General features: G+C 47.1%; 1 protein-coding gene across 2 annotated transcripts; it reads left to right on the forward strand.

The window, feature by feature from the left end:
• The first annotated feature begins 2036 nt into the window (after positions 1-2036).
• LOC143162303 (uncharacterized) lies at positions 2037-11174 on the forward strand. 2 transcript variants are annotated; one of them, XM_076342463.1, is made up of 9 exons: positions 2037-2140; positions 2685-2828; positions 3775-3950; positions 4214-4276; positions 4893-4987; positions 5813-6081; positions 6700-8664; positions 9853-9979; positions 10845-11174. In XM_076342463.1, exons 1-9 carry the CDS (start codon positions 2134-2136, stop codon positions 11047-11049), a joined length of 3051 nt encoding a protein of 1016 aa, XP_076198578.1. In that variant the 5' UTR covers positions 2037-2133; the 3' UTR covers positions 11050-11174. The 2 variants fall into 2 exon arrangements, with proteins under 2 accessions (XP_076198578.1, XP_076198579.1); XM_076342464.1 differs by lacking the exons at positions 2037-2140; positions 3775-3950 and having other exon boundaries at positions 2710-2828.
• The last annotated feature ends 435 nt before the right edge of the window (positions 11175-11609 follow it).

An 11609-nucleotide genomic window follows, 5' to 3' on the forward strand; every position in this document is an offset into this window, starting at 1 on the left:
TTACAGAATTTGTGCTGTGCTTTCTCTTCTGTATTTCATTTCACCGCTCCCTTTCCAAAGCCCACGCTTTAGGCATGTGCCTGGGCAGGTACAAGAGGTAAAGGTGGTGGACATGGTTCTGCCACCTACCATGTCTTTGCCATAGCAGTGGAAAGCCAGGTGGGCAGTCACTGAGGGAAGGCTGGAGTTTGGGAATGGTCCCTCCTAGCAGCATTAGATGCTTATGGCCATTCTCATTAATTCTATGGCAAAAGGACCACCAAGCTTAGCACTTCCCCACCTTTCATTCCAGCTGTGGGGCTTGTAATCAAGTTGGATTTGATTTCTGAGGGTGTCTGCCTGGCAGGCATCATGGCAACCCCATGCTTCCAGTAGAGCTGCTGCTTGTTTGCTCTGCTTTGAGAAATGCAGATCTACTGCCTGCCTTTCCTACAGTTACACCTACCCAGGGCTTACCTGCTGGTATGGCCAGGCGAGTGTGAAAAGTGACCTTCACAAAGTGAACATAGCCATGCCAGGACTGACTCAAAGTCCTGCTAACCCAACTCCTTTTCTATTATGTGGCAAGAGTGATACCCTGGTGAAGAAAGTGGCTTTCCTGAAATGAGGCTGGTCCCTAGCCCTGAGGTGAACTGACCCCTGCTATTTTCCCCAAAGCAAGAAATGCCTCTGTATCATTGCAAGGCAAGGAAGGGGGTGGCACTGTGTTTGTGCTCTGCCTGGGGGGAAAAAAAGAGCAGCCACTAGGGGATGCCTGGGGAAGAGATGGAAGAGCTGCGCCAGTAGGCATCAAGCTTTCTCAGTGTATTTCCCCTGTGTTTTGCAGCTCAGGACCTTCTTGAGCAAAAAGTGTTGTCTTGGCAGTTAATAGCCCTTGCTTGTTTTTTATTTCCACAACCTTGTCCAATTTCTTTTTGAAACCTGAGTAACTGACATCTGCAGTATCACCTGGCAAAGATTTCCACTGTTTAAATAGGGCTGCATAGGAAAGGGTTTCTGGTTTTAAGCTGTCCACTGTTAATTCGATTTGCTAATCAGTGTGCTTAATAAACTTAGTAAAGTAACTTAGTAAACTTAGTAAGAGCAAGTTTAGGCCCCTTGAACTGTGGAATTTGTCATGCACGTATTAGAGAAGGATCCTTAAGTCTTGCCCCCACACCATAGCACATTTAATGCCAGTCACAGGTTCCCCAGAGCAAGAAATAAAGCCACAGGCAGGTCTGCATGTCTGCAGCATTGTTATCTGCTGCAGGGCTGATTTTCGGGGCTGATATGGAGGGTGTTTTGTCAATCTACTACTTAATTAAGTTGGAAGAAATAAATTTATTTAATAATTCATGATTTAATGCTCATCAGCTAATATATTAACAAGTACCACATAAAATAGTAATAGGAGTAGGATTTAGGACTCTTGCAAAGGGCTACCATTCACATGCCTGTGGTAGCAGGTAGAAGCATTTTTGCCAGCCTTGTTTGTATTGCAAATTCCCTCAGCACCTCCACTGTAAATTGCTGTTCTGCAGACTATTTGGCTGCTTTTTCCTTACATGTCATTTCCTTAAAATATTTAACATCATCACATCTGCACGTGCAATGTCAACTTCTTGTGGACAAATTCAAAGGTGTCTGGAAAGCAATGCATTAACTTGGACTGAAATGTAAATTACTTAAGAAAAAAAATTCCTTTTAATAGACTGTAAAACTTCACCTTCTTGCAGGTGAAAGCTTGCAAGCCAGGTGCTGAATTCTGCAGACGAACAAACCCTAAGTTGTGGGTGAGACTTGTCCTTCAGAACAACCCTCGGGCTTTTCTGAGGCGTTTCAGCTCTGCCTGCCCGGGGCAAGCTGGCGGCAGCAGCGCCGAGGGCCCGCGCTGGCGCCTCACGAGCACGGCCTCAAAGTTAGGTGTTTCCATCCAGAAGGGCGGCAGGGCCGCGGCAGCCGAGAAGGGGTCCTCTTTCCCCGTGAGGGCGGAGAGCTCCCCCTCAGCGGCGGCGGCCCGGCCCAGCCCGACATGGCGGCGCGGCCTGACACGAGAGCGCGGCTGCCGCGGGCTCTCCGCACGCGCAGGCCCCCCGCGCCCTGAGGGACGGGCGAAGTAACGTCCCCGCTCCGCCGCAACCGGCAGCGGGGATGGAAGGTTTGTGCGCTCCTGGTCTTGCCCCTGCTTCCCCCGGCGGAGCAGCGGGCAGAGGGAAACGGCCGCTCCCCTCGCCGCCATTCCGCGGGGCGGGGCGAGGGGCGGGCTGCCCGCCGTCCCGATTGCATTCAAAAGCCTCCCGGCGGGTAGGGCTGCTTCTCCCGGCTTCCTTCCCTCTCTGGCTGCGGCGAGGGGCAGCTGCCCACCGTCCTGCGGGGCTCGCCGCTCCCGAGGCTGCCGCCCCGCACGCAGGTGAGGCGGGGGTGCTCCCCGTGAGCGCTGAGGGGCCCGCTGGCCCAAGGGAGGCCACGGAGTGGCTGTAACGGCCCATGGCGGCCGTCGTGCCCGGGAGCAGCTCGGGACGAGCGAGGTGTGGCGCGGTGCGGTGTGTCTGCGGCCGACCCTGCGGCCTCATTCCTCCCTGCGCGGCACCGGGGGTGAGGCCGCAGGTACGCTTCTCCGGGAGAGTGTAGGTCTTGGCCGGTAAGTACTTGCTGAAAGGAAAACTACAGGCGCTAACCCTGCTCGGTGTCGCTCTCTCTAGCTATGGCATCTCGGGAGGCTTCTGAAACATCCTTCTTCAGCCTGAGTGGTGTAAGGGAGCGGATGCGGGAGAAGAAAAACGGTGCCTTGAGGACTGCGAAGTTGAATGCCTCGCTTGCATCAAAAATCAAAACGAAAATCATTAGTGAGTGTATTTTGCCTTACAGCGTGTGCAGAGGCTGGCAGCTATATCAGCTTCTAACTGTGCCCTTGGCCATGGCTGTTGTGGTGGTGGGGGCAGTCTCTTACCCAGAGCTTATATCTAACAGCTGCTTCTCTGCCTGTGGGTTTCTAGTGAATTCAGTACCCTGCCAATGAGTGTCAAGTGCCACTTGAGGTGCCCAAAGGTGTCTGAGGTATCTGTGACTGGCAGGTTTAATGCAGAACCTTTGGAGCAGCAGCTGGGGGCATCACAGGCTGCTTGGCAGCCTTTCGGATGGCATTAGACAGCTGTGTCCGGGTAACCGAGTCCTCAGGATCCAAACAGCAAAAATAAGAGATGTGGAAATTATTTTAGTGTATATGCAATCCCATGCAGAAGCTAGCCCAACTGTGATTTGTTTTTATGGGGGAAATGATGCAATGATAGTGCATGAGATAATTTGGACTGCTTTGAAAAAGTTAGATACTTCTGTTACCTTTGAAATTGGGAAACATGGATCTAAATCTGCTGAAGGGCTACTACAGAGGAAAGTAGGGTTTTCTCCCTTTTTTTGGATGGAGGTGAGGACTCAGAGCCATAGGTGACTTGTTTAAAGTCAGAAGCATGTCTTTCTAAACTCAGCACCTGAACCATGCCATCATTCATTAATAACTGAAGCAGTAGCTTGCTGACTGAGCACGACCCAGTCAGCTGGGATAGAGAGGGTGTCTGTCTAAAGTGTTGCAGGATATTATGGAAAGTTTTTCCTGCTGTTCTCTGGAGACTTCTATTGCTGGAAGGAATTATAGTGCTGACTTTGTGTGGGGGCTATTGAGTTGTAGAGATCTGAGCCTACGGGAGGCTATTCTGGGAAGAAGTATGATAAGGGAAGAGGCATGGATGAGACCTTGGATACTGATTCTGTGCGATGCTTCTCTATCACTTACAGACAACTCCTCCACTATTAAAGTCTCCCTTAAGCACAACAATAAAGCACTGGCCCTGGCCCTCAATGCGGAGAAAGCCAATGCACAGCGGCTCACCCAGGAGAAGACCATCTTACAGAAGGAAGTGGAGCAGTGCCACTTCCAGAATGCTGTGCTGCGGCACAAGCTCTCCTTCCTGGTATGGCACTAATATTGTGGCTGGCATGGAGAGGGGCGGTGGGCAAGGTGTGCAGCACTAGCATCTCAACCTTGGTAGGAGTGAGCTGTCACTGATTGTCCATGCTCTCTGCATATGAAAAATGTCACCATTTGTTTACTTACTCTTTCTTCCAAGCTCTGTTCTCCCCAGAACATGCCTTGCTCTGGCTACCAGCATCCTTGTTGGAATAGATGTTTTGATTTAATGTCTTTATGGTTTCTCTCTTTATTACCTCAACATAGAATAACACCTTGAAAGAACTTGAAAACCTTATTGCTGCAGTTAAGATGGCCCGGCTGTCTGAGGTAAATCATGGGAAACAAGAGCACACTGCTCTGGGAAGGGGGCTGTGTTTGTCTCTCTCTTTTGCTTTGCATTGCCTGCTCACTTCAGTGTTTGATGCTTCAACTGTTTTTCTTCGCTTGCTTGAATTGTGCTGGCTGCATCCTCGTTTTTAGCTTGGTGTTAATGATTTCCAGGGTAACAACTTCTGCAGGAAAGGCTACAGTTTTAAACTGCCTTCCTCTGGGTCATTGGCTGTAGTGGCCAGTAGGCTCTTCTGCTATGACAGGTTGTGACTTCTTTTCAATTTTGTTTTTTAAGTATTGCCATGGCAACTTGGGATAGGGAATAGGACACTTTCCATATGTCCTATCTCATAGGTGGGTGGGAAAATATTCCTGCTTCATAGTCTCAGATTATCTGAACTAGTTTAACTTCATCCTTAAGCCTGTGGAGACAGAATCTGACTCTGCTGCAATTTATTCCACAACTTGTGGAATTTTAAATGGGAGAGGGTTACCGGCAGTATTTGGCATACTTTCCAGGGTGAAACTGAGCTTCTGCTGTTTCTGTGCAGGAGGGTGCACAGGGGATTTAAAGCAAGAGCTTTAAACCACCCTTCTATTTCTCTCTTTGCAGTTCCATACAAGTTCTGCATCCTTGTCCAATGGCCAGAAGAGCAGCATGACTGAAGATAGCTGGGCTGATGATATTGCAGATGGTCAGCTTGTGAGGTGGGCCTTAAAATGTCAGATACCACCAAGCTTGCCCTGAATTTCTATATGCTAAACTTCCTCTTGTGTTTTACGTGCGAGCCCAGTTGTCAGTTTTACATGAGATGTCTTCTCTAAACTACCACTGCTTTATGTTTTCCTTTACTCTGTGTCTTTCTGCTGCTACTCCTTTTCTTATTTGTCCTAATGCCAAGTCTATGCATAGACTGGTCCTTCTCCCTCCTCTGTTTGAACGTGCATTGCTTTTAGGTAGTTTTTCCTTTGTAGCTGTTAAGCACTGCAAGACTTCCTTGAGTGAGTGAATGCCATAGCTGGCTGCTTTGATGTTTGTTATATATAAATGCTTAATAGTCATCTGCTTGTATGATGCAAACTTGGGTTTTGGAAAGAAGGTCAGAGCAGAGCAGGATCTCTTAAAATATATTTGAAGTTCTGTTTCTCCTCTGTCTAGTCTTCCCTTTGAACACAAGGGAGCCCTTGAAGCTGCCCACACACATACCTCCATGGAGCCGCGTTGGTGCTCCACAGCGAGGTGAACTTGTGGTCACAACCTGTGTGCTGAAAGGCCTTACTTTCTTGTTGCTTCAGTGTATTTTTATCCTGCTCCTGTGTCCACAGCAGTGTGGACTTTCCTTGTGAGTTGTGCTTGCACAAAAATGGGAAATCTGTCCTGGCTGGGCAGTGTGTGTTCTTCAGCACCTGAAGCCTTCAGAAATGTATTTCAGCAGCTCTTGATGGAGATGAAAGCTGTAGCTATTCTGCTGGATTCTGGGGCCTGTCAGAGGTATGGAACATGCTCTATTGCTTGTTATTCCTTCTCACCAGGGCTGCAGGGATGCCAATGAGGGTGCCCATTTCCAAGCTGTGTGATGCAGGACAGCAAGGTGGCAGCTCCACAGCAGTACAGACATCCTCACTAGATCTTCAGAGACCTGCTTCTAATGAGCCCTCGGAAATTGTGCCTGTTGCCTCCAAAGACACTTTGCCACCACAGCCTGCTGAGAAGCCTCAGTCCCACCAGGAAGAGAATGGGAAGAAGCCAACTGAAGCAATGGAAGCGCAAGAGGCTTTTCTTGACTCTTGCATCTTTGGAGGTAAATTTGCATCTTCTGCTGTTCTTCTGGTATGACTTTGTATGTCTGTGTTCAGCAATGAATGACTGCAGTGCCATACCTCCTGTTAGCTCCTAACCATCACTCCAGCAGCTCCTAATTACTGTTAGGAACTGCATGCTTCAGTGACACTGATATCGCTAGAATTACATATATCCCAGAATGGGATGTCTTGGTGGGGATATTTGGCATGTTTGCAATAGCTCAAGATCACTCATCAGGCTTTCTGAGTAACAGGCACTGAGCTTATGTAAGATTTTCAGAAGTGTCTGAAGGTGCAGTATCTGACTGGATGCACATCTTCTGTTCCTTGTGGAATTGCCATATAAATAATAACTCTCATAAAGATCGTGAGCATTCCTAAATATTAGGGCTGGTTAAGGGATCTTGCTTTGGGCTGCCTTTCTGTTCTGAGGGGAGCCAGCTGAGCAATTCTGTTACACAGTAAGTTTGGCGAGTTCCTGTAGAGACAAAATCATGCTTTTTCTATGCTCTGGATTTGTGGCAGTGTGTGGGGCATGGCTTTTAGTGGTATGGGGAAAGCTGGCATTTGCCTGCTGCATTTCTCAGTCTTAGCAATGAATTTTGTCTTTCCAACAGAGGCCTTGTGCACCACCCAACAAAATCCCAACAATTTGCCAGTGCTTGCCTGTGAAAGTCATCCTCTTTCGTATGAGGGCGATCAGATGGCAAAACATTTCTTCGATCGTCTGTCACAAGGGCATGTTACTCAGAGGAGAAAGCGTTCCACCCTGTTTGCAACAAGCACTCCATCTTCTGGTGTGGATATCTTTCCATGTGTCAGTTCCACTCAGGCAGCTCGGTGGAGTATCACAAAGGACAGCAGCAGCTCCAGTAAGAGCGACACACAGCCACAGCTGAAATCTCCCAGCTCTCTGGCTTCACCTACTCAAGCCAGTGTTATTCCTGATAGAAAATCTTTGGGTAAAGAGACTTTCTGTGATCAGCCACAGGCTAAAGGAACTGGATGTGGTGTTGAAACAGACCCCAGCTATAGCCAAGTCCCTGAGTTTGTTCCTGTAAAGGTTAAAAGCAGAGATAATTGTAAAACTGGTGAGAAAACAACTGTTAAAAAAACAAGCACAGGAAAAAAGAAAACAAATGCAATTAAAAACAGTGCAGAAAGTAGTCCTGATCTACCTCAAGGTGAGGAGAGTGCTCAAAATGCAAAGAAGCTTCTTCAGCCAAAAGTTGCAACATGCTCTAGTGAGTCTGAAGTTTCTGAGATGAGGCAGAAGGCTTGCGTGGGGGCTTTTGACAGGAAGAACAGAGGCTGTGGTGTGGAGCAACATTCCCGCTCTCCTGATGAAGTCCAAGATCTCAGAAGAACATACGTGGTGACTCCAGCACAGCTGCACAGTCTTGGAAGTGGTGACTTACTGCAACAGGTTAAGAAGGAAGCTGTATTTGAGATCCAAAGTATGGAGAGCTTGTCAAAAAGCCCAGTTCGTACCTTCTCAAGTCATGAAGTTCCCTCAGATGATTCCAGTCTACAAAATTCACTTTTCTTGAGGAAAGAGAACTCAAGTGCCTGTGCTTTGCAAAAGGGCTCAAGTGTGAGCACAAAGAGCATCAGACAGAAAACCAACAGAAAAACTAGAGTAATTAGGCAAAGAGATGACTCTGAGGAGGAGAATCTGCCAAAAAGTGTGAAAATACCAGAGGCCAAAGCTGAGGAACAGTCTAAAGGAAGCCAGACAAGCAGGAAGAAGACTATCAAGAAAAGCAGTTGTAGTGATCAGAGAAATGAAGTTGATGTTTTTGGGCCATGTATAGATGTTCAAGGAGTAGCTAAGGAGAGCACAGAGGAGTCACTAGGTAATCTTAAATGTAGCAGGAAAACTTATGTTGTCCGTCCTTTGGATCTTGCAGGAAACTTGGGTTGTGTCCCGACAGATTTTGAAGGGGGTGAAATTGTACCTCCCAGGACTATTCCTGGAAGCAAAGCTAGCAAAATCCCCAGAGTTCAGAGGATGGTGGCTGCTCAGAGCAATAAAAGACAGACAGGGGGCCTTCAGGAAAAGGGGCAAGCTAAAGTTGACAACAACATGAATGCCTCAGAAAAAGAGGCCTATCCCAAACCGAAGCCTCAGAGGAAGAGGAACACCTCTAGACCTTCAGAGACTGATTCCCTGGCCAGACAAAGTGATGGTGCCAAGGCGCTCATTGGAAGTTCAGCAGAAATTGCATCCAAGCAAACTGTCCTGATGGGGAAGTTTTCCTGCATTACAGATCTGCTGTCTGAGCCCGATGCCTTCCTGGAGGAGCAGATGGCTGAGATACCGCTTACAAATAATCTTATGGATGTTTCACACAGTCTTGAATCCTCCTCTGTGACCTGTTCTGCAGCTTCGCCTGTCAGCTCCAGGTTTACAGATGTGCCAGTTTCCAAGAGCTTAAGTACTGAGGGCAACAGAATGCCAGAGAAATCCTCTGTTTGGCCAGAAAGCTCCATGATATTTAAAGAAAAGACTGCAGAGGAAATACCTGGGGAAAGAAACCAAGTTGAGTCAAGTTCTCAGACCTCATCTTCACAGGAACCTGGTAAGTGGTAGGCTGGGGAGGGGACCTGTGTTTGGAGATGTGTGCTAAAAATCCATGCAGCAAGTGCTTCTATCTTTCTTCCCCTCCTCTCTTTTTTCAGAGTTAAGGATCAGTGTCCAGTACACCATTTATGCTTCCCCTTGTGCTGGCCAGTCACTTCTGTGGCTGCATTTGCTTCTATTTTATCAGCATTCCTGTAAGAATTTCTGGTCACTTGTTCATATGTGGATATTGGGAAAAGACTAGGAGCATGTGCTGCGAGTCCCATTTTAGCACTCATTATCTACAGGGCATGCCTGTCAGTTTAGCAAATCAATTACTCAAGCAGTTGAAAAGTATAATTTGATGCTGACCCTGCCTACTAGGGTCAGCGTTATTGGGGCACAATATGAAGAAGATAGCAGGTTTTTGGTCCAGAATGGTTAGTGCTCCGAGGATTCAGACTTGATACTCTAGGTGGTATTTTCAATGGAAATTCATCAGGAGCTACCTAAATTCTCTTGGTTGTGTTTTTTTTTTTTTGGTTTGTTTTTTAAAAGGATTTGGAGGGTGTATCCCTTGGCTGGTAATACAAGAGTTAAGCTGAGCATTTTTGGGAGCTTGCTGTTATTGGATACTCTGTAAAGGGAGTTGTTTTGTGGGGGCTTTTCTTTCCTGTAGCTGTTGACAAACAGGCCTGTTATAGCTAGAGTGGGCTGTACTTTGTAGAGAGGGAGGAAGTTTGTTTTCCTGCCCTCCCCTTCCCAGCTGACTTCACTTTGAAAGCTGCAGTAAACACTGGTGGGGTCCTGTGTCTTCCTGGAAGTCTCGTAGGTTGTTTGGGTGCCATAAGCTTGCTTTCTCCTCCAGGCTGTAAGCTCCTGGGCATTAGAACTATCAACTATTATTTTTGTATCATTTTTCTACTACACCAGGGCCCAATGATACTAGCCGTATTAGTGACCTGTATTTTTCCAGTGGGGAACCTATTTGATTCATGAGCTGACTTTTGAGGAGCAGGTCTGGGATTTTTGGACAAAAATGGTCTCCTGAGTTTAGAGGGAACATGATTGGATTCAGCGTTGTGCAGCGTTCAGAGAAACCTGGCAACACAGCCCTTCTCTGTTTGGCAGCTGTATTTCTTAGGATATCTGGAAATGATTTGGAAACACTTTGATCAACTCCATGTGTGAATGTTTCCCTTTGCAGAGATCAGGCCACTACAGGACTTGACCAATGCCAGGACTCTGTCTTCCTCCAGCTCGGAAGAAGTGTCGAGGCGCTCATTCAGGCAGAGACGGGAGCCAGCCTGCTATGCAGAGCCAAAACTCAACAGGTTGGGCTTTAAACTATTCCTTCCCATGACTGTTCCCATGCTGCAACCCCTGCTCTGCTCTCATGTGCTCACTCTCCAGGGCTGGACCCTCTGTCACTTTGTTTGTCTTTAAGTTCCTTTTACGCTTCATGTTTCTGTGACCCTCCTCTTCTACCACAGTGTGGTTAAGACAAAATTCTGCATTACACAAATTGCACGTGCAGGCTTCTGGTAACAAGCTACCAAAGATGTTATTTCCCTCACTGAAACGAGCACATCTCTTAGCAGACTGCATCTCTGGTACTCCAGTGCTAATGAGGGATTAGCGTGAGGATAAAATACAGGCTAAATAAAGACAGCTAAGCGAAAGCCCTGATTTCACTTGCTGCCATTCTGCGATATCTAAAGTTTTACGCAACACCTGAGTAATACTTCCATTTTAATCAGGTTTTGGTGAAAGAAATGCTAGGTTTTGAGGAGGGTTCTCCCCTGTGAGCAGGCTGTATCTATATTTGCAGATACGAGTACCTAAACAAGTAGCTGCATCTTTTCCCTAAGAAACTGTAGATTCAGTACATCCAATGGCTACTGTACAGAACCATTTAACTCCTAAAATGACGACTTTGTTGTGCTACTGGGTAATACTATGGTTTTTTCCCTGAAAAGTGTCACAGTTTAAACTTTCTGTGAGGAGTTGGTTATACTGGGTCAGAAGGTACTCTGTACTGGTACAGCTGTTCCTGTACTGGACAAGGAACAAACTGTACCACTCAGTCATCTTATAGTGGAAGCATTTCAATAAAATCAGAAACTTTTTAGAGACTGAAATCATACACATATTCAAGAAATACCTTGATGGTTCAATCTAACCCTTTTGGTTCCGCAGGAAACTGAGGCGGGGCGACCCATTTACAAACATGGAGTTCTTCCACTCCCCTCCCCACAAAACCAAAAAGAAGAAAACTGCCAAAGCCGAGGAAATGACCAAGAAGATCAAAGAGGAAAAAGAATGGCTTCCTGAAGAATGTTCCAGTGCCAAGGCAGGCAAGCTAATAACAATGGGAAGAGACATGGAGTCAGAAATAAAATAGTGGTTGAACAGGCAGCCTCCAAGCTCCTAGGGGCTTGTGCGTCTGCCAGAGTATCTCTAATGTTTTGCATAGCTTATTTTTTATTTTAAAGTATAAATAAAGTATTCTATGTGGACAGTATAAAAGCTTTGTGACATTTATTCCCTGTCCTCCCCTCCTCCACCTTTAAATACTGGGGTGCTTGTCTGCAAAGTCTTTGTGCACAAGTGCTTGTGGCACCACAGCCAGCTAGCTGGCTCTGCCAGTTCTTTCCTGGCCCTACACAAGCCTGGGGAGAGTACACCTTGGAGGGCTGATCCTCTGGCATTGCAGATACCCACAAGGGCTGCTGAAAGGGTATGAAAGGATTGCAGCAGCCCAGGCTTTGACAGCAAGCAGAAGAGGCATGCTGACATACTGCCTGGTGTTACCTCCTGTAAAAGGTGGCTTCTGTGCAGGTAGAGCAGTCCACTGGGAAGTAACATTTAGGATTGACTACTGAAGCCTTGGACAGCCCTAGAAGTCAGAGCTCTTTGCTGTTCTGGAGGGGAGCCATGTCAGATAACTGATATATCCCCTCT

Source organism: Aptenodytes patagonicus, chromosome 6, assembly GCF_965638725.1.
Source record: "Aptenodytes patagonicus chromosome 6, bAptPat1.pri.cur, whole genome shotgun sequence".
Taxonomy (NCBI): Eukaryota; Metazoa; Chordata; class Aves; order Sphenisciformes; family Spheniscidae; genus Aptenodytes; species Aptenodytes patagonicus.

Excerpts from the sequence above, each read along its gene's own strand:
- LOC143162303 (XM_076342463.1), top strand. Across the intron at positions 2,829-3,774 it reads AATCAAAACGAAAATCATTA|ACAACTCCTCCACTATTAAA; the intron begins GTGAGTGTATTT and ends TATCACTTACAG. Across the intron at positions 4,988-5,812 it reads GCAGATGGTCAGCTTGTGAG|GGCTGCAGGGATGCCAATGA; the intron begins GTGGGCCTTAAA and ends CCTTCTCACCAG.